Source organism: Lepus europaeus, chromosome 6 (assembly GCF_033115175.1).
Source record: "Lepus europaeus isolate LE1 chromosome 6, mLepTim1.pri, whole genome shotgun sequence".
Classification (NCBI taxonomy): Eukaryota; Metazoa; Chordata; class Mammalia; order Lagomorpha; family Leporidae; genus Lepus; species Lepus europaeus.
Window position 1 is genome coordinate 97,521,480 of NC_084832.1, and position 21,262 is coordinate 97,542,741.

Sequence of the window (21,262 nt, forward strand, 5' to 3'; positions counted from 1 at the left end):
CACTGCTCGGGATGCCTATATTCCATATCAGAGTACCCAGGACCCAGTCTAACCTCTGCTCCCAATCCTTCTTCCTGTTAATGCACCTGGGAGACAGCAAATGATGGCTCAAGTACTTGGGTTCCTGCCACAGCCATGTGGAAGACATGGTTGGAATTCCAGGTTCTTGGCTTTGGCCTGGCCCAACCCTGGGTATTGTGGACACCTGATGAACCAGTAGATAGAAAATCTCTGCCCCCCCACCCCGCCCCGTTACTCTGCCTTTCAAATAAATAAATAGACTGTTTTTAAAAATAAAAAAGTTAAGTTTAAAGAAACTGCAATGAGAGCAAGAAATAAATCTTTTCTGTGTGTTAAACTACTAAAAATTTAGGCAGTTTTTATTGTTAAAACAGTAACACACCAAACAACAACAACAACAACAAAAAAAACCAGTAACATACCCTATAAGTTCTGATGAATAAATCATCTATTAATAAATTATCTATTAAATCTTAGAATGTTTTGATTCAGAAATAAAAATAGATACTACTTTGCCCTTTGTTTTCCTCTGTGTCTGAGAAATTAGTCCATGTAATTATTTATCCTGAAAACACAAAGTCCCTACAGGGAAAACCAAAGAAGAATTCCAGTGACTCTCACTCCCTGAGGCTGAGATCTTCTATATAGTGCCCTCCAACACCAAATCATGGCTGGCCTGTGTGGCCACTGGAAAATCGCAGAAGAAATAGCCTGTGGTTCCCAGACTAAATTCATGGCAATTTCCATCTTCACCTCTCTTGGGCCGTTTGCTCTATAGGAAGCCAGCTGCCGTCTCAGGAGGAGAGTTAAGCATCCCTGTGGAGAGGCCCGCTAGCACCAACGTGCAGGCCACGTTGAGTATCCTACGTGGGAAGCATGGTCTGCGTCACCCATCAAAGCTTCCAACCACCGTAGCCCTGGCGTGCGGATTGCAGTCTCACAGAAGACTCTGAGCCGGACACACAGGTAAGTGCTCTTGAATTCCTGACTCACAGAAACTGTGAAAAGTCATGAGGATTTATTGCTGGAGCTGGTGTTGTGGCCAACAGGCTAAGCCACCACCTTTGATGGCAGCATTGCATGTCAGAGTGCGGTTCAAGTCTTGTCTGCTCCACTTCTGATCCTGCTCCCTGCTAATGCGCCTGGGAAGGCAATGGAAGATGGCCCAAGTACTTGGGCCCCTGCCAGCCGTGTTGGAGGCCTGGATGTCTTTCCTGGCTCCTGGCTTTAGCCAGGCCCAGCCCCAGTCATGCTGGCCATTTAGGAAGTCAGCCAGAAGATGGAAGGTCTCTTTCTCTTTCTCTCTCCCTCTGTCACTCTGCCTTTCAGATAAATAAAATAAATCCTTAAATATATATATTCATTATTGTTTTAAGTTTTAAGGTGACCTGAAATATGGTCAAAGGTAACACAATTCATGGTATTGCTATTTGTGGAAATTTCTAGATTCTTAAGAGCACTCACTCTTTGTTGGGTAGTTTGTTCTTGAAACAACATAAACAGAAAGAATCATTCTATTTATCTCCAAGTCACAGAAGGTTGTATCAATCCCGCAGCTAAAAGGATGTACGGTGGAATCATTTGATAATGGCAATGTTGAGGAGTAAGGCTGAAAAATGTAAGCTGATTTTGATGTCTTCTTGAAATCTTTAAACAGGGTGGGAGACCCTGGAATAAAAAGGATTATATTTAATCTTTAGGTAAATATTTTAATTAATACCATTATTATCGTAAACATTTTAAAATGTCAGTTGAGGCAGGCATTGGCACAATGGTTAAGACATGCCCACATGCCATACCAGAGTTCCTGGGCTTGAGTCCCAGCTCTGTTTCTAACTGTATCAGAAGCAGAACAGCCGGGATTCAAACTGGCACTCATGGGGCCGGTGCTATGGTGTAGCAGATGAGGCTGCCACCTGTGGTGCCGGCATCCCATTTGGGCACCAGTTCGAGTCCTGGCTGCTCCACTTCTGATACAGCTCTCTGCTGTGGCCTCGGAAAGCGGTGGAGGATGGCCCAGGTCCTTGGGTCCCTGCACCCGTGTGGGGGACCCTGAGGAAACTCCTGGCTCCTGGCTTCAGATTGGCACAGCTCAAGCTGTTGCAGTCAATTGGGGAGTGAACCAGTGGATGAAAGATTTTGCTCTCTCTGTCTCTGTCTCTATCTCTCTATATAAGTCTGACTTTCAAGTAAATAAATATATTTCTTTTAAAAATTTTAATGAAGGCCGGCGCCGCGGCTCACTAGGCTAATCCTCCGCCTTGCGGCGCCGGCACACCGGGTTCTAGTCCCAGTCGGGGCGCCGGATTCTATCCCGGTTGCCCCTCTTCCAGGCCAGCTCTCTGCTGTAGCCAGGGAGTGCAGTGGAGGATGGCCCAAGTGCTTGGGCCCTGCACCCCATGGGAGACCAGGAGAAGCACCTGGCTCCTGCCATCAGATCAGCGCGGTGCGCTGGCCGCAGCGCGCCTACCGCGGCGGCCATTGGAGGGTGAACCAACGGCAAAAGGAAGACCTTTCTCTCTGTCTCTCTCTCTCACTGTCCACTCTGCCTGTCAAAAATAAAAAATAAATAAAAACAAAAAAATAAAAAAAAATTTAATGAAATAAAAATGTCAATTGAAAATTCATAAACCCGATATCAAGAATCCAAATGGAACATCTAAATGTGGTCAGTGCTGTGCCTCTTCCTGCAGTGCCAGCATCCCATATGGGCGCCAGTTTGAGACCTGGCTGCTCCATTTCTGATCCAGCTACCTGCTGATGCTCTGGGAAAGCAGTAGAAGATGCTTGGCCCCTGCACCAACATGGGAGACCTGGAAGAAGCTCCTGGCTCCTGGCTTCAGATCGGCCCATCCCCAGCCACTGCAGCCATTTGGGGAGTGAACCAGCAGATGAAAGACCTTTCTCTGCCTCTCCCCCTCTTTTTCTATAACTCTGCCTCACAAATAAATAAATAAATCGTAAGGAAAAAAAAAAAAAGATGACACATATCAATATGGTAAATAAGGCTATTTGAAATCCTATAGGGCCAGTATGTGTTACAACAATAATATTGAGAAGGTAGAGTTAATATGGGGCCCAAATGTGCCTTAGACCAGTTTACTCTCCCCTTCTCCCACTTACTGGCCTGTTACTCTCATATTTTCTTAAGATGGGTCAGCCAGTTAAGTAACTAAATCTCAATATAAATGGCAAAGAGATGGTGAGGAAAGTATGTGTTAACAGTCTCAGGAAATAAGTCTGACAAGAGATGCTCCATTTTGCATCAGAATCTTTGTCTTCTAAAGGAACTTACGAGATTGATGCAGTAGAGTTCCAGTGCATACATCAGCATCCACTGAGGTGGGTACCTTGGCCATTGAGCTGCTTTCCCTGGCGGATAGTTGACAAAATTCTCCCAGCAGTAACAATACTCTAAGGAAACACAAATCTTGGTTCATTCAACAAGAACAATGATAAATTATTCAAAGAGAGCCCAACTTAAAAGTACCAGGGTATTGAGGCCAGCACTGTGGCATAGTAGGATAAGCATCTGCCTGCAGTACTGGCATCCCATGTGAGCGCCGGTTTGAGCCCCAGCTGCTCCACTTCTGATCCAGCTCCCTGCTAATGGCCTGGAAATGCAATGGAAGATAGCCCAAGCCCTTGGGCCCCTGCATCTACTTGGGAGACCCAGATGAAGCTCCTGGCTCCTGACTTCAGATTAGCCCAGCCCCAGCCCTTGATGGGGCCACCTGGGGAGTCCCAGTTGCTCTTCTTCCAGTCCAGCTCTCTGCTGTGGCCCAGGAGGGCAGTGGAGGATGGCCCAAGTCCTTGGGCCCCTGCACCCGCATGGGAGACCAGGAAGGGACACCGGGCTCCTGGCTTTGGATTGGCACAGTGCTGGCCGTGGCAGCCATTTGGGGAGTGAACCAACGGAGGGAAGACCTTTCTCACTGTTCTCTCTCTCTCACTAACTCTACCTGTCAAAAAAAAAAAAAAAATACCACGGTATGTCAAAAGGTTCATGGAAAATGAAATTAAAATATAAGCTTATTTTAAAATAATAAATAAAAAACTTTGAATTCTATGCACAAACATCACCTAGGATCTTTATGGAAAATGTCTTAGGAAAAAATATGCATAGATTCTATTTTTTTACATGAAAATAAACTTTTCTTTTAATTCCATTTTCCACAAACTTTTTAAAAAATAGTTCTTTTTTTTCCCCATCTACTTGAAAGGCAGAGCAACAGAGAGACAGATGGACAGACAGATATCTTCCATCTCCTGGTTCACCCCACAAATGCCCACAATAGTCATGGTTGGACCAGGCCAAAGCCAGGAACCTGGAACTCCATCCAGGTCTCCCAAGGGGGTGGCAAGGACCCAAGTATGAGCCATTCTCTTCTGCTTCCCAGGATGCATTAGCAAGAAGCTAGATTGGAAGCAAAGAAGCCATACTTCTCTTGTGTTATATGTTTCTAGCCTATTTGCTGTTGAAGATGGGCTAGACTCCCTAAAAAGATCAAAGAAGTCCCTGTGAAGATGGCTGAGAGCCATAGTGATAAGAATGGAAAAGAAGGGACCAGCATTGTGGTACAGCAAGTTAAGACACCACCTGAAATGCCAGCATCGCATATGAGCCTTGGCTCAAGTCCCAGCTGCTCCATTAATCCAACTCCCTCCTTATGCACACTGAGAAAGCATCAGACGATGACCCATGTACTTGGGCCCCTTGTGGGAGACTCAGGTGGAACTCCTCGCTCCTGGATTCAACTTAGCCTAGACCTGGCTATTGTAGCCATTTGGAGAATGAACCTATAGATAGAAGATCTTTCTCTCTTTCTATCTGTGTGTTTGTATGTGTGTGTGTGTATGTGTGTCTCCTCTTCTCTGTCACTCTGCCTGCCAAATAAATGGAAATAATAAAATAAATTTTTTAAAGATTTATTTATTTATTTGACAGGCAGAGTTTCAGAGAGAGAGAGAGAGAGGTCTTCCATCCGCTGGTTCACTCCCCAGATGGCCACAATGGCTGGAGCTGCACCAATCTGAAGCCAGGAGCCAGGAGCCAGGAATTTCATCCAGGTCACTCACATGAGTGCAGGGGCCCAAGGACTTGGGCCATCTTCTACTGCTTTCCCAGGCCACAGCAGAGAGCTGGATCAGAAGTCAAGCAGCCAGAACTCAAACTGGCCCCATATAGGACACTGGCACTGCAGGTGGCAGCTTTACCTGATACACAACAGCATTGGCCCCACTTTTTTTTTTTTAAGTGAGGGTTTAATGGGTTAAGTTGCCACCTTTGTTTTCGGCATCTCATATGCACACTGCCCTACTTCTAATCTAGCTCCCTGCTAATGTGCCAGGGAAGGCAGCAGAAATGGCCCAGATGCTTGGGCCCCTGCACCGACGTGAGAGACCCAGAAGAAGCTCCTGGCTTCAGCCTGGCCCAGCTCTGGCCATTGCAGCTGTTTGGAGGGTGAAACACTGGATGGAAGATCTCTCTCTTTCTCACTCTCTTTCTCTCTGTCTCTACCTTTGCCTCTCCATAACTCTGCCTTTTGAATAAATAAATAAATTTAAAAAAAAAAAAAACGAGTGGAGAAAGAGGTTGTATTTTTGGTACTTTCCTTGCCATGAATTCATTATTTCGGAGCTTTTGTTTCTGAAATTTCAATCCAGAATAACCAGGCTTTTGATCTAGCAGCACGCAGACCACGAGCCCACTGTTGTCTTTACCTGAGACGCTCATAACCCGGATAGTTACGCCGCTGGTAACGAGGTCCTTGAGTCCTTGCCGGTTCCGGTGATCCATGTGCTGAAATAGCCGGGCTACAAAAATTACCAGAGTCACGCCAGGGTGTTGACTCAAAAATTTTCTAATCGCCGTGGAGCATTCCCAGCAGGGGCTCCAAGACAAGAACCAGGTGATGGAGCAGCAGGTGGATGGGCAAAGCCGCCTCTCAGAAGTCATCTTTTCTATGAAGTTGACTTCCACGTGATTGGTGGTGTTCTTGCCCGAGCTGCGCCAGGTCTTGGAGCTTGTCCCCCACTTGATTTCGTAGAGCAGACAGGCCTCTTTACGCAGTTCTCGGGGGTCAAAGAAGACTTCAAATTCCCAGGGTTCAATTCTTCTCCTGGAACATAAGGGGCATCTCCGAGTGGTGATGCAATCTTTAGAGTGATCTCAGAAATCATCCCATGGTCCCCTCTGCTCTTAGGCAGAAGTGACACATGGTGACTTCCTTCCCATTCTGTCTCCAAGTTACTAGGGAGTTCTACCTGAATTAGCAGCTTCTCTCACAAACTTAGTAAAAAGGTTTTCTTCCCAGTGTATGTTCTTTGGCGACTGATCTCCAGTACCACTGTGCTTCCATCTGTCCATCTGGAATCCAGGTCTAAGTGCTTCCTTGTTTCTCTTTTAAAGCCTTCTCCTTGTGTTCTAACCTTTCTCTCTCACCTTAGAGGTTCTGTGTCCTAATCCTTATCCTCACGGTTCTGCAGTGGATTGCACTAGTTTTTCTCAAATGCTGAAGCTTAAATTTGCTCCAAGCTTCTGTAGTCAAGTCTGAGAAAAGCAAGGCAGGCAACTGGTCTAGCGCTTAAAATGTCAACATTCTGGGACCAGTGTTGTGGTATAGTAGGTTAAGCCTCCACCTGTGATGCCGGCATCTTGTGTAAGTGCCGGTTTGAGACTCAGTTGCTCCACTTCTGATTCAGCTCCCTGCTAATGGCCTGGGAAAGCAGCAGAAGATGGCCCAGGAGCTTTGGCCCCGGTACCCATGTGGGAGGCCCAGCAGAAGCTCCTGGCTTCTGGCTGCCATCCATATATAAGACCTGGATTGAGTTCCTGGCTCCTGGGTTTGGCCAGACCCAACTCCAGCTATTGTGGGCATCTGAGGAGTGAACCAGCAGAGGGGAGCTCTCCCTGTTCCTCTGTCTCATAAATAAATAAATACACAAATAACTGAGAAAATGAGTGATTTAGTCTCCAGAGTCTTCCATTTTAGAATCCTGTATACTAAGTGGTTGCATGAAAGCAGCTCAAATTTTTCTCAATGGCATCCTTACACTTAACTCTGCAAGTCTGAAAGCTATGACTTAGGGGAAACTCAAGACTGTGCTGAGAAATGTTCTTTGCAATATGGCAGAGGCATAAGCTTCCTATATATCACGTGTCCCCACTCATGCTCACGAGGATCACATTCTATTATGACATAGATCAGCCCTGCCACCCATCACGGGATAACATACTCCTTCACATGATTTCCCTGTGACAGGCAGCCTGGGAAATGGGCAGATAATATGAAATCAGAGAGACAAAATACTTCCCTGGACATTTCACCAAAAGCTATATAAATATGTGATTTAAAAAGAGAAGAGGAATAGTAAGACAATAATTGAGAAGCAAGTTAGAATGCAATTTAATGCTTAACCAAAAGATATAGAAGCAAATATATAGGAAACAATAAGAGAAAACAAAATTGGAAAAGACAAAAATAAGAAAGAATTAGAACATGAAAAAAGGAAAAATGGAGCAATATAAAAGGCTGCTGTCCTACAGCTCTTAAATATCCATTTATTCCAGATTGAATTAAGTGAGCACCACGAGAATATTATTCTTACCTCAACGTGTAATCCTTGTTTGAAGGACCTGTTGAGAAAAACATGATTATGTCAAATAACACCCAAATAGAAATTCATTTCCTAAGAAAAGTACTCCATGGGGCTAGCATCATGGCATAACAGGTTATTCTGCTGCCTGCAATGCCAGCATCCCATATGGGTGCTGCTTCGAATCCCAGCTGCACCACTTCCAAACCAGCTCCCTGCTAATGGGCCTGGGAAAGCAGCACAAGATGGCCCAAGTCCTTGGGCCCCTGCACCCGCATGGGAGACCCAGATGAAGCTCCTGGTTCCTAGCTTCAGCCTGGCCCAGCCTTGGCCATTTGGGGACTGATCCAGCAGATGGAAGACCTCTCTCTCTGCCTCTGCCTCTCTGTAACTCTGCCTTTCAAATAAATAAATCTTCTAAAAAAATAAAAATGAAAAGGTGCTCTATGTCTACAAACCTCCCAATTACAACAGAAAATGGAATTAGAAGATTTTCTCATGGATTAATTGTGTTTGATCAGCTCATTGCAACAACAAAAAGCTATGCTAAAGCCTATTTGTTCAGGTGTCCCATTCCAAACCAGAAAATCCTTCTTAAGACTCCAACAAAAATGATTAAGTACAATGTAAAAGTCCCTTCTCAGGGATCCTGGGTATAACTTCTTTTTTCCTCCAATTTTTTTTAAACATTGGGCCAAGTTTATAAAAAAATGAAAAGATATATATATTTATTTGAAAGAGTTAAAAAGAAGGAGAGGCAGAGAGCCTCCATCTGCTGGTTCACTCTCCAGATGGCCACAGTGGCCAGGGGCAGGCCAGGCCAAAGCCAGGACTTAGAAGCCTCATCTTGGTCTCCTACACGGGTTCTGGGGCTCAAGTTGTTGAGCCATCTTCTGCTGCTTTCCCAGGTGCGTTAGCAGGGAGCTGGATCAGAAGCAGAGCAGCCAGGACTAGAAGCAGTACGCATATAGGATGCTGGCATCTCAGACAGCACCCTAACCCACCACACCACAATACCGACCCTTCCCCTTGTCCTCGCTTTTTATTTATTTATTGTATTTATTTGACAGAGAGAGGGAGAAAGAGAGTAAGAGGGAACACATGCACTGGTTCACTCCCCAATTGCCTGAAGCAGCTGGGGCCGGGCCAGGCTAAAGCTGGGAGTCAAGACTTCTCTCACAGGGGTGGTAGAGACCCAACTGCGTGAGCCACCACCTGCTATCCCAAGATGCACATTAGCAGGAAGTGGGTAATCCACAGCTGAAGCCAAGACTTGAACCAAAGCATTCAAAATGGGTAAGGGTGTCTCAACCGTGGCTTAACCAATAGGCCAAACACCCATTCCTCCTGGCTATAACTTCCACATGACTTCATACACACGTGTACTTCATCATAGCAGTTATAATGACACATAATGGTTATATATTATTTATATATGCTTGTTACAACATTGAGGGGTAAGTTATGTGAGATGCGGATTGGTGTCTGCCCTTCCCCACCCTGCCACATTGCCTGCAACCCGTGAGCAGCATTCATTTATTGAATAAAGGGTGGATGAGTTTCACCACTGCCCACTACAATACTTTTCTGTCACCTCTATTTCTCTTAAATTAAAAAAAAATAATTTATTTTCACTTATATTTGAAAGAGAGACAGAGAGGCAGATGGAGATCACTGATTCACTCCCCAACTGCCCTCAACAGCCCAGGCTGCGCCAGGCTGAAACCAGGAAACTGAACTCCATCTGGGTCCCATCTGGGACCCAAGTACTTGAGCCATCACCTGCTGCGTCCCACGGTGATAGTAGTGGGAAGCTGGATCACAGGCATGGTAGCCACTTGTGATATGGGCTGCAGGCATCTGAAGCAGCTCTCTAACCACTGTACCGAACGCCCACTCCTAAAGTTCATTGTTTATTTGAAAGAGAATCCAATTCCAGTTCACTCCTCCAAGTGCCTGCAACAGCTAAGACCATGCCAGGCCAAGCCAGGAGCCGGGAACACAATCCAGATCTCCCGTGTGGGTAGCACAGACCCAGCTACTTGGGGATGGAACTCAAGTATTCTGATGTGAAAGGCATGCGTTTTAACCAGTGCTTTAACCACTAGGCTAAATGGCACTCTCTCTATTTTTCTGCTTTAATTAATCTTTCTCTCTTTTTTGATTCTGCCTTAGGCTTTAGGATGGAACACAACAGCAGTAGTATCTTTATTTACTTTGCAACCCAATTAATCATTAAAAATATTTCATCACCTAGTTCAGAAATAACAAACTAATGAAATAAGCCAGCCCATATACTTACATGTGGGTATAAGATCAAAAAATTTGTGGGGCTGGCACTGTTGCCCAATGGGTTAAGCTGCTGTCTGCAGTACCAGTGTCCATTATGGGTGCCAGTTCAAGTCCCGGCCACTCCACTTCTGATCCAGCTCCCTGCTAATGAATCTGGGAAAGCAGCAGAGAATGGCCCAAGTCCTTGGGCCCCTGCACCCCTGCACCCATGGAAGAAGCTCCTGGCTCCTGGCTTTGGCCTGGCCCAGCTCCAGCTGTTGTGGCCATTTGGGGAGTGAACCAGTGGATGAAAGATTTCACTTTGTCTCTGTCTCTATCTCCCTCTCTGTAACTCTGCCTTTCAAATAAATAAATAAATAAATCTTTCTTTAAAAGAAAATAGCAAGAAACATTATCCTAAGTGTAACATGAAGAATAAGTCTTTTAAAAAACCACAGGGGCCGGCGCTGTGGCACTATGTGTAAAGCCACCTCCTGCAGTGCTGGCATCCCATGTGGATGCCAGTTCGAGTCCCAGCTGCTCCACTTCCAGTCCAGCTCTCTGCTGTGGCCTGGGAAAGCAGTAGAAGATGGCCCAAGTCCTTGGGCTCCTGTACCTGTGTGAGAAACCTGGAAGAAGCTCCTAGCTCCTGGCTCCTGGCTTCAGATCAGCCTGGCTTCAGATCGGCCCAACTCCCAAATTTAAAAATAAATAAATAAATAAATAAATAAATAAATAATTTTTAGAAAATCCAGATTCCTTTCCGTGACCTACAAGCCTGGCATGATAAATTCATGTTCAGCTCCCTCTACATCCCCTCAGCCACCTTAATCTTCTTCCTGTCTCTCAGACCTGCCAAGCTCACCCTGGCTTTAGGACTTGTGCAATTTCTTCTTCTTGGACTGCTGTTCCTTGTGCCTCCTCATTCAGGTTTTAGCTCTGCATGTACACCCATAACGGGGCCTGTAACATCATAGGAATTCATGTGGACACTTGACTGGCAATGGCCGTCTCCAACAAGCTGCCCTCAACTCCCGCAGCCAGCCCCTGTAACCAGTGGTTTTTGCTATCAAACAGTGTAGGTAGACTTCTTTGTGCTTTTGTTTTCTTGAAAGACAGAGCAATACAGAAAGAGAGACAGAAGCAGAGAGATCCTCCATCTTCTGGTTCGTTCCCCCACGTGCCCACAACATCTGGGGCTGAAGTCAGGATCCAGAAGCCAGGAACTCCATCCAAATCCCACACATGAGTGGCAGGAACCCGGGGAACTTCAGCCATCACCTGCTGCTCCCAGGTGCACAGTGGCAGGAAGCTGGAAAGGAAGTAGTAGAAGGACTGGAATCCAGGGCCTGTGTGTGATGCATGATGTGTGATGTGGGAGTATGATGTGGGAGTCCCAAGCAGGGGCTTAACCACTGCACCACAATGCTTGCCTTTCTCTGTGTCTTTAAAAGTCTTCCTTTTGCCTCAACACTCTTTGATATCCCTGTGATCTGTGGTGGTTTACTCATATATATCCTGGACTCCAGGTTCCTGCTATTCCCAAATCTGAAGCCAGGAGCCAGGAGCTTCCTCCGGGTCTCCCACATGGGTGCAGGGGCCCAAGGACTTGGGCCGTCTTCTACTGCTCTCCCAGGCCATAGCAGAGAGCTGGATGGGAAATGGAACAGCCGGGACTTAAACTGGCGCCCATCTGGGACACCAGCCCTGCAGGCAGCAGCTTTATTTGCTACAAAATAATGCCACCCCTTTAAATGCTATTTAAACTATTATATTTTTGCTTATTTTTTCATTAAAAGCACTTATTTAGTCAACATTACTTAGAAACATAAATTTTGTTTAATTATAATTAATATTGATTAATGATAGGAAAGTTGGAAAATGCCCAAGGACCCAAGCAGAAGCAGAGCACACACACATGCAATTGTCATACTGTTCTACAGTACAGAGTTTGCCAGGCCCCAGATACATTTTACCTTTCTCGGAAGCCATGGTGTCTGTCTCCGGACACCTTCCTCTGGAGTTGTGGAGCTCATGGCACCTCCCAGCAAGGTGCCTGGACTTTGTATCTTTGGGTGTGCCCATTACCACCTGCTTTGTGAGGGTGTGGAATGAGGAAGACTCACGCCTGAGTTTCGGGCAGTAACTGGGTACCTAGCCTGTACAAACAGGTAGCAGATTAGAAGGAAGTGTGGGGATTTGCATCTTCCATGATGATATCAATAATAATAACCCTGTAGAGTAGTTCCCTGGGACTAGCAAGTTTCAAACCCCTTTAACAACATTTCTTTTTTCCTTTAAGTTACAATCAAGGCAAGACTGACCCATCACTTTGTTTTTTTTTTTTGACAGGCAGAGTGGACAAGTGAAAGAGAGAAAGATAGAAAGGTCTTCCTTTGCTGTTGGTTCACCCTCCAATGGCTGCCGTGGCCGGCGCACCGCGCTGATCCAAAGGCAGGAGCCAGGTGCTTCTCCTGGTCTCCCATGGGGTGCAGGGCCCAAGCACTTGGGCCATCCTCCACTGCACTCCCTGGCCATAGCAGAGAGCTGGCCTGGAAGAGGGGCAACCGGGATAGAATCCGGCGCCCCACCCGGGACTAGAACCCGGTGTGCCGGCGCCACAGGGTGGAAGATTAGCCTGTTGAGCCACGGCGCCGGCCCTGACCCATCATCATTCTTTAATGGGAAAAAGAGAGGAAGAACGAAAGTAAGAGAAAATTAACCTGTAAGTTCTCACTGTTACCTGGTGAGAACACTTCGTATTACTCACTTCCTCTCATTCTGCTCTTTGCCCCCAAATCCCGTGTTGGAAAGGGGAGGGGCAGTATTAGATGCTGAATCAGAAGGACCTTGACCTATGAGTCAGGTTTTTGGTGCTCAGGTTAAGGATATGGCCAAGTCCACCTCTGCCTTTTTATCTCCCTTGAAAAAGTGAATGCTCTACTTCTCTCCTGCCATTGCCCTCTGTTGCCCAAACCCTGGGTCAAGTTCAAGTCACAAATTCCTAAGTCTCAGCACCAACTCCAGATCCAAGGTCACCCCCTTAAAGACCTAAGTCTCCCTCTAGGGTCTCAAATCGAGAGCCACAGAACTTTGAATCTCAAGGCCTCATAAACCATAAATATAGACTTTACTTAGTTATGAAAGATAAGCAGGGGCCACCACAAGATAAAGCAGGTATTTGGACAGAGACAGAGGAGTGTGTTCAACAAAAAGCAAAAATCCAGCATCATAAACAAAGAACCTTCAGAGACGAAAGTTTTCCAAGTAAGCCAAGGACAGAATCGTGCTGGAATAAATGTATTAGTTGTGGTGCCCGATTTTTCCCAATCAATACACAACTCACAGTTACGGATGCAAAAGCAGAGGATTATTCATTCCAGCCGGCTAGGACCTCCTGTCCACACACCGCAGAGTATGGACCAAAGGCCCCTTCCCTTATTTTCCAGTACTTTTTATACTCTCTACAAACAAGTGCATGCGTAGGCGTCTTCCTTATTCTCTATGGGGCAGCTTTTCAAGCCTAAGCATTTCATTGGTGCTGTTCAATGCAAAGGGCTTTGACATCACAAAGTGAGAAGTCTCAAAGGAGGAAGTGAAGAAAAAGAGAAAGCTGAGGTTTGCAGTTGTGGTCCGAAATTCCGCAATCCCTGACATTTTTTGCCATTTCTCGCTTCCGGGAATTCGGCCTGTTCCTCTTCTACCTGACCTGGAGCCTGTCATGGCGTTACAATGGGCAAGCAAGCAAGCCGGAATACAGAAGCAGAAATAGCAATGAGCAGGTTTGGGCTTTACAACTCCGGTCTTTACATTGCAGTTCCCACAAGTTATTTTTTGTTATCGAAGGTATCCTATTTTATAAAGGAGAGAGGTGTTTTGTTTTGGGCTCATAGTTCTGGAGGTTCACAGTTCAAGATTGGATGGACTGTATTGGTTCGGCCTCTGGGGATGGTGTTCTCATGGGCAGAATCCTGAGGGCATTGCAAGAGGGAACATGTGTGTGCTTATGTCTATCTGATCTCTTATAAAGCTGTCAAGATCTAATCACCAGGGCTTCATCCTAATGAGCCAATCCAATCTAATCACTTCCCAAAGGTGCCCCTTCCGGACACTAAAACTGGATTCAGTTCCCACCCTCTTAGTACCATTAACATGATATTCTGGGAATCAAGCCTTTAATACGTGAACCTTGGTGTGTGTGTGGGGGGGGGTACCTCCAACATCCAAACTAATATCCAAACTATAACCATAAAGGTAGGTTAATGGCCCCCAAAATAGCCATGTCCTAATCTATGAAATCCATGTGAATGTTACCTGACATGACAAAAGGGCTTTAGCAGATTCAATGAAGCAACAGGTCTTGAAATGAGAGGTTACTCTGGCTTATCCAGATGGGGACAGTCTGCTCACAAGGTGCTTATGGGAGGGAGCTGAGAGGCTCAGAGCCAGAAGAGAAGTGAAGACGGTGTTACACAATGTGGTCATTGGCTCAGAGGGGACCATAACTCAAGAAATGAGAACGGCCTTCTCAAAGCTGGCAGAGGTAAGGACATGGGCTATTCCCTAGGGAATCCAGAGGGAATGGTCCCCAGTGACACTTTGATTTTAGATCAGTGAGGCCCACTTTGTATTTATGACTTCCAAAACTGTAAGACCATTGTTTCATACCATTCAGCTTGGTGTGCTATGTTGCACAGTGATAGGAAGCTGAGAGAGCCGTGCTTACAGAAGGTGTACTTGCAGTAGTTAAGGTGGTGTGTAACGTGCAGTAGTTAAGGTGGTGTGTGACGTGCAGTAGTTAAGGTGGTGTGTGACTTGCAGTAGTTAAGGTGGTGTGTGACGTGCAGTAGTTAAGGTGGTGTGTGACGTGCAGTAGTTAAGGTGGTGTGTGACGTGCAGTAGTTAAGGTGGTGTGTAACTTGCAGTAGTTAAGGTGGTGTGTAACGTGCAGTAGTTAAGGTGGTGTGTGACGTGCAGTAGTTAAGGTGGTGTGTAACTTGCAGTAGTTAAGGTGGTGTGTGACGTGCAGTAGTTAAGGTGGTGTGTAACGTGCAGTAGTTAAGGTGGTGTGTAACTTGGGGTTTTACTCCACTGGAATCCCTACTGAGCATCTATCTTCTGTTTTGTTTAAGAAAACTTGGAGCAATGAAATCTATTGACTAGCAGGACATTGTTTGTAAAAGAGGTCAAAGATAATCGACTATAAAACTAACTAACTATAAACTAACTCAGTTTAGGTCAGTACCCTGTGCCTGGAAATTTATGAGTTTTGAAAAATGTGTACATACAGGAGCCGGCATTATGGAGCAGCGGGTTAATCAGCTGCCTGCAATGCTATCATTCCATGCAAACACCAATTCAAGAGCCAAATCCCAACTATCCCACTGCCGATCCAGCTCCCTGCTAATGCTCCTGGGAAAGCAGAGATGGCCCAAGTGCTTGGGGCCCTGCCACCCACATGGGAGACATGGATAGAGTTCCTGGCTCCTGGCTTCAGCCTGTCCCAGCCCCAGCTGGTATGCATTTTGAGGAGTGATGGAAGATCTCTCTCTTGATCTCTCTTGATCTCTCTCTCTCTCTCTTTTGTAACTGCCTATGAAATAAATAAATCAGCCTTAAAAAAAAAAAAAAGACACTAAGATGTCTCCTATATTTTCTTCTAGTATTCATACAGTTTTAATTTTTAGCTTTTACATTAGGTCTATTGTCTTTTTTTATTTTATTTAAATATTTATTATATGTATTTGAAAGACAGAGGGAGAGAGAGAGAGAGAGAGAGAGAGAGAGAGAGAGAGAGAGAGACCTTCCATCCCCAAATGGCCATAACAGCTGAGGCTGGATCAGGCCGAAAACAGGGGCCAGGAACTCCATCCGGGCCTCTCATATGGACTACAGGGGCCCAAGTACTTGGACCATCTTCTGATGCATTCCAAGTGCATTATCACAGAGCCGTATCAGAAGCAGCTGGGATTAGAACTGGCGCTCTAAATAGGTAGTGTCTTAGTCTGCTATACCACAATGCCGGCCCACTATGATCCATGTTAAATTAATTATCTGTATGATATTATATCAGGGTCAGGGTTCATTTATTTTCTATATGGATATCTATATTTTTGCCCACGTGATTATCTGTTTTTTAATAGCACCATTTGTTAAAAAGACTGTACCTTTCATTGAATTACCTTGGTATCTCTTTTTTTTTTAATTATTATTATTTTTTTTATTTCAGAGGCAGAGAGAGAGAGATCTTCTATTCATGGTTTCACTCCTGAAATTGCAACAATAGGACCAGGCTGAAGCTAAAAGCCAGTAACTCCAAAGGGTCTCCCACCCATGTGTCAAGTACCCAAGGACTTGAACCATCATCTGTTGCTTCTCAGGTTTTACATTGGCAGGAAGCTGATTGGAAGCAGAGTAGCAGGGCTCAATCCCAGGTACTAGGATCTGCATTCCAGCAGATGATCCTTTAAAAAAAAAAAAGTTTATTTGAAAGGCAGAGTCATAGAGAGAAGGAGAAGCAGAGATTTTCCATTTGCTGGTTCATTCTCTCATTCCCCAAATGGCCACAATGGCCAGGGTTGGGCCAGGCTGAAGCCAGGAGCCAGGAACTTATTCCAGATCTCCTCTCCGACATGGGTGCAGGGATCCAAGCACTTGGGCCATCTTCTGCTGCCTTCTCAGGCACATTAGCAGGGAGCTGGACTAGAAGGGAAGAAGCTAGGAGTGCGCCTATGTGGGATTACAGCACTGCAGGTGGTGGCTTAACCTACTACACCATAGCACTGGCTCCTTAAGCAGCTGCTTCTACCCATTGTACTACAATGCCCACCCCAGTATTTTTATCGAAAATCAATTGACCAGGGGCCAGCACCATGGAGCAGTAGGTTAATCCTCTGCCTGCGGTGCTGGCATCCCATGTGAGCGCTGGTTCTAGTCCCAGCTGCCCCTCTTCCAATCCAGCTTTCTGCTGTGGCCTGGGAAAGCAGTAGAAGATGGCCCAAGTACTTGGGCCCCTACACCCACATGGGAGACCAGGAAGAAGCACCTGGCTCATGGCTTCGGATCAGCACAGCTTCGGCTGCTACAGCCATCTGGGGAGTGAACCAACAAAAGGAAGACCTATCTCTCCCTCTCACTGTCTGTAACTCTACCTCTCAAATAAATAATCTTTAAAAAAAATCAATGACCATATACAATCACACAAAAATTTGTGCAAATTCATAATATCCCAAAAAGCAGAAACAACCCAAATGCCCACCTGTGGATGAATGGGCAAATAAGTGGTGGTACATCCATACAGTGGAATACTATTCAGTCATAAGGAGGAATGGAGGGCTGGCGCTGTGGTGTAGTGGGATAAGCCTCCACCTGCAGTGCCGGCATCCCATATGGGCACCGGTTCATGTCCCAGCTGCTCCTCTTGCAATCCAGCTCTCTGCTATGGCCTGGAAAGCAGTAGAAGATGGCTCAAGTTCTTGGGCCCCTGCACCCACGTGGGAGACCCAGAGGAAGGTCCCAGCCCCTGGTTTCAGATCGTTGCAGTTCCAGCCACTGTAGCCATCTGGGGAATGAATCAGCAGATGGAAGACCTCTCTCTCTCTCTGCCTCTCTCTCTCTTTCTGCCTCTGTTTCTCTGTAACTCTGCCTTTCAAATAAACAAATCTTTTAAAAAAGTTTTCACAGTTCATTTTTTAAAAAGATTTTATTTATTTATTTATTTGAGAGGTAGAGTTATAGACCTAGAGAGACAGAGACAGAGAGAAAGGTCTTCCATCTGCTGGTTCATTCCCCAAATGGCCTCTATGGCCTTAGCCAGGCTGATCCGAAGCCAGGAGCCAGAAGCTTCCTCTGGGTCTCCCACGTGGGTGCAGGGGCCCAAGAACTTGAGCCATCTTCTACTACTTTCCCAGGCCATAGTAGAGAGTTGGATGGGAAGTGGAGCAGCCGGGACTCAAACCAGCGCCCATATGGGATGCAGGCACAGCAGATGGCGGCTTTACCTTCCACACCACAGCACCAGCCCCTCAGGTTTTTTTTTTTTTTTTTTTTTTTTTTTTTTTTTTTTTTTTTTTTTTTTCTGACAGGCAGAGTGGACAGTGAGAGAGAGAGACAGAAAGAAAGGTCTTCCTTTGCCGTTGGTTCACCCTCCAATAGCCGCCACGGCTGGTGTACTGTGGCTGGCGCACCGCACTGATCTGAAGGCAGGAGCCAGGTGCTTCTCCTGGGCTCCCATGGGGTGCAGGGCCCAAGGACCTGGGCCATCCTCCACTGCACTCCCGGGCCACAGCAGAGAGCTGGCCTGGAAGAGGGGCAACTGGGACAGAATCTGGCGCCCCGACTGGGACTAGAACCTGGGGTGCCAGCGCCGCTAGGCGGAGGATTAGCCTGTTGAGCCACGGCACCGGCCTAGTTTTTTTTAAAAAAAGAAAAAAAAAAAACTTAATGGAGTGGGGCCAGCATTGTGGCACTTTGAGTTAAGCTGCAATTTGAGATACTAGCATTCCATGTTGGAGCACCAGTTCAAATCCCAGCTGCTCTGCTTCCGACCCACTCCCTGCTAATGCACCTGGGAAAGCAGCAGAAGATGGCCCAAGTGCCATGCACAAGTGAGACCCTGATGGAGTCCTGGCTCCTGGCTTCAGCCTGGCCCCAGTCCTGGGTCTTTTAAAGGGAAGCTCTCATAAATAAATAAAGTAGACCAATAATTATTGGGGAGAAAGAAGAATTGGGTTTTAGAGGAACTGCTGTAGCTGCAGTGCCGAGAATAGGTTATAGTCATAAGCTTGCCACAGATACAAGGGAAGGGAAACTGATCACGTGAGAAAGAAGTCCCTCAACTGGTCCTTTCCTTTACCTGTTTTCCCCTTGTAAGGAGCCCTGAGTGTATTTTAATAGAACTGCTCTTTCCTATTTTCACCAGCAGAGGGCAGAAAAGCAACAGAATTAGCGGAGCCAAACCCTAAAGCACATCTCTGTTAAGTCCTTCTCAAGCGCCCATATGGGATGCTGGCGTCACAGGAGATGGCTGCATCTGCTATGCCACAGCGCAGGCCCCACAGTCTGTATCTTATCTGTCTGCCTACTTTTCAAAGTAATGGAGTTCAGGACAGACAATCCCAAAATATGTAAGCCACGCATCGCGGGGAACAGCAGAGGCAGGAAGGTCACTCACTTCTCCCCAGCCTGCTCCCCTGAGGAAGACCAGAAACCAGGTCTCTGACCATCCTCTGGAGAAAACCTTCATGGCAGAGGTAGTGCCCACGTCCGGAGAAAAGGAACATGCTTACCTGTGAAGACACAGAGAGGCCAAAAGAAGCTGAACAAACAGGCCTTGCTAAGTTCCCTCCAGTTTATTTCGCTTTAAATACCTCCTTCATGCATCATACTTCCACACAACTGTCCACTCTGTCCATCAACATAGAATGACACAAGCCTCCTGGCAATTTTAGAAATTACCCAAGGAGTGGGCATTTCGCTTAGCAGTTAACACACCCCTTTCCCATGTGAGAGTGCCTGGGTTCAGTTCCCTTCTGACTCCGGCTTCCTGCTAATGCCTGGGACACAGTGGTGACAGTGCAAATAAACTGGGTTCCTGCCACCCACATGGGAGACCTCAGCTAAGTTCTTAGATCCTGGTTTCAGCCTGGCCCAGGGCCGGCTGTTTCAGGCATACAAGGAGTGAACCAGTGGATGGGCGATCTTTCACTGTTGTCTCTCTGCCTTTCAAATAAATAAACCAAATAAATAAAATTTAAAAAGAGGGTGGGAGGGTGGGTATGGTGGTAAGAGTCACTATATTCCTAAAGTTGTACTTTTGAAATTTGTACTGCTTAAATAAAAGGTTTCTTTGGGGGCGGATTACAACAGTTAAAAAATGGAGGGGGGGGGGGCAGTGCCATGGCTTACTTGGTTAATCCTCCACCTGCAGTGCCAGCATCCCATATGGGCACTGGTTCCAGTCCCGGTTGGGGTTCTAGTCCCAGTTGCTTCTCTTCCAGTCCAGCTCTCTGCTGTGGCCCAGGAAGGCAGTGGAGGATGGCCCAAGTGCTTGGGCCCTGCACCCGCATGGGAGACCAGGAGGAAGCACCTGGCTCCTGGCTTCGGATCAGCGTAGCTCCGGCCATGGTGGCCATTTGGGGGGTGAACCAACAGAAGGAAGACCTTACTCTCTCTCCTAACTCTAAAAAATAAAAAGATAAGAAAAAGAGAGAGAGAGAGTTCTGAGCCACTCTCTTTCTGTTTCTCAAATATGTAAATAAATAATTTTTTAGAATTAAAATTGGCTGGTGCTGTGGCATAGTGAGTAAAGCCACTGCCTACAGTGCTGGCATCCCATATGGGCACCAGTTCAAGTCCTGGATGCTCCACTTCCGATCCAGCTCTCTGCTATGGCCTGGGAAAGTAGTGGGAGATGGCCCAAGTACTTGGGCCCCTGTACCCGTGTGGAAGACCCAAAAGAAGCCCCTGGCTCCTGGCTTTGGATCGGCACAGCTCCGGCCGTTGTGGCCAATAGGGGAGTGAACCAGCTATAGAAGACCTCTCTCTCTCTCTCTCTCTCTGTCTCTCTCTTTCTGACTCTCCCTCTCTCTGTGTAACTGTGAGTTTCAAATAAATTTTAAAAACTTTTTAAATTACTTAATTAATTTAATTAAAATAAAATGTTCCGATACTGCGGCACAGCAGGTTAAGCCTCTGCTTGCCACACGGGCGTCCCCCATTGGCGTGCCAGTTTGAGTCCTGGCTCCTCTGCTTGTTATCCAGCTTCCTGGTAATGCAGCTGGGGTGGCGCTGGGTGATGGTTCAAGGGCTCAGATCCCTGCCATTCATAGGAGACCAGGATGGAGTCACTGACTCATCACGTTGGCCTGGCCCAGACCTGGCACTTACAGCCACTTTGGGAGTGAACCAGCAGATGGAAAATCATTTCTCTGTCACTCTGCCTTTCAAATAAATATCTTTTTGTAAAAAATATTAAAGTTTAAACAAGTGGGGCATCGAAACTAGCAGTTAAGATGCCACCATTGGGCCGGCACCGTGGCTCACTAGGCTAATCCTCCGCCTGCGGTGCTGGCACACCGGGTTCTAGTTCCGGTCTGGGTGCCAGATTCTGTCCCGCCTGCCCCTCTTCCAGTCCAGCTCTCTGCTTGATGAAATGAAAAAAATCTATATATGTATACATATATAGATAGATAGATAGAACTAGCAGATGCTGAGTATCAATTGCTTTTTGCTCCTGTGCTGCGCTGCTTGCTCAATGACTTAATGCGGGCTGTCCAGCGTAAGACAAGGGGCGGGGGTAATTGTACCTCCATGACAGGCCCAATTCTTAGAAAACGAAACTTAGTAAACACTTCCTGAAATTAATGGTCTC

The 21,262-nt window shown here is 46.4% G+C and overlaps 1 protein-coding gene across 1 annotated transcript; it reads right to left on the minus strand.

Moving 5' to 3' along the window:
* Positions 1-430: 430 nt before the first annotated feature.
* On the minus strand, positions 431-13,312 carry APOBEC1 (apolipoprotein B mRNA editing enzyme catalytic subunit 1). Its single transcript, XM_062195429.1, has 6 exons — positions 13,238-13,312; positions 11,868-12,050; positions 7,633-7,660; positions 5,746-6,143; positions 3,317-3,435; positions 431-1,689 (listed from the first exon to the last, which is right to left on the minus strand). Exons 2-6 carry the CDS (start codon positions 11,974-11,976, stop codon positions 1,540-1,542), a joined length of 804 nt encoding a protein of 267 aa, XP_062051413.1. The 5' UTR covers positions 11,977-12,050; positions 13,238-13,312; the 3' UTR covers positions 431-1,539.
* Between the last annotated feature and the right edge of the window lie 7,950 nt (positions 13,313-21,262).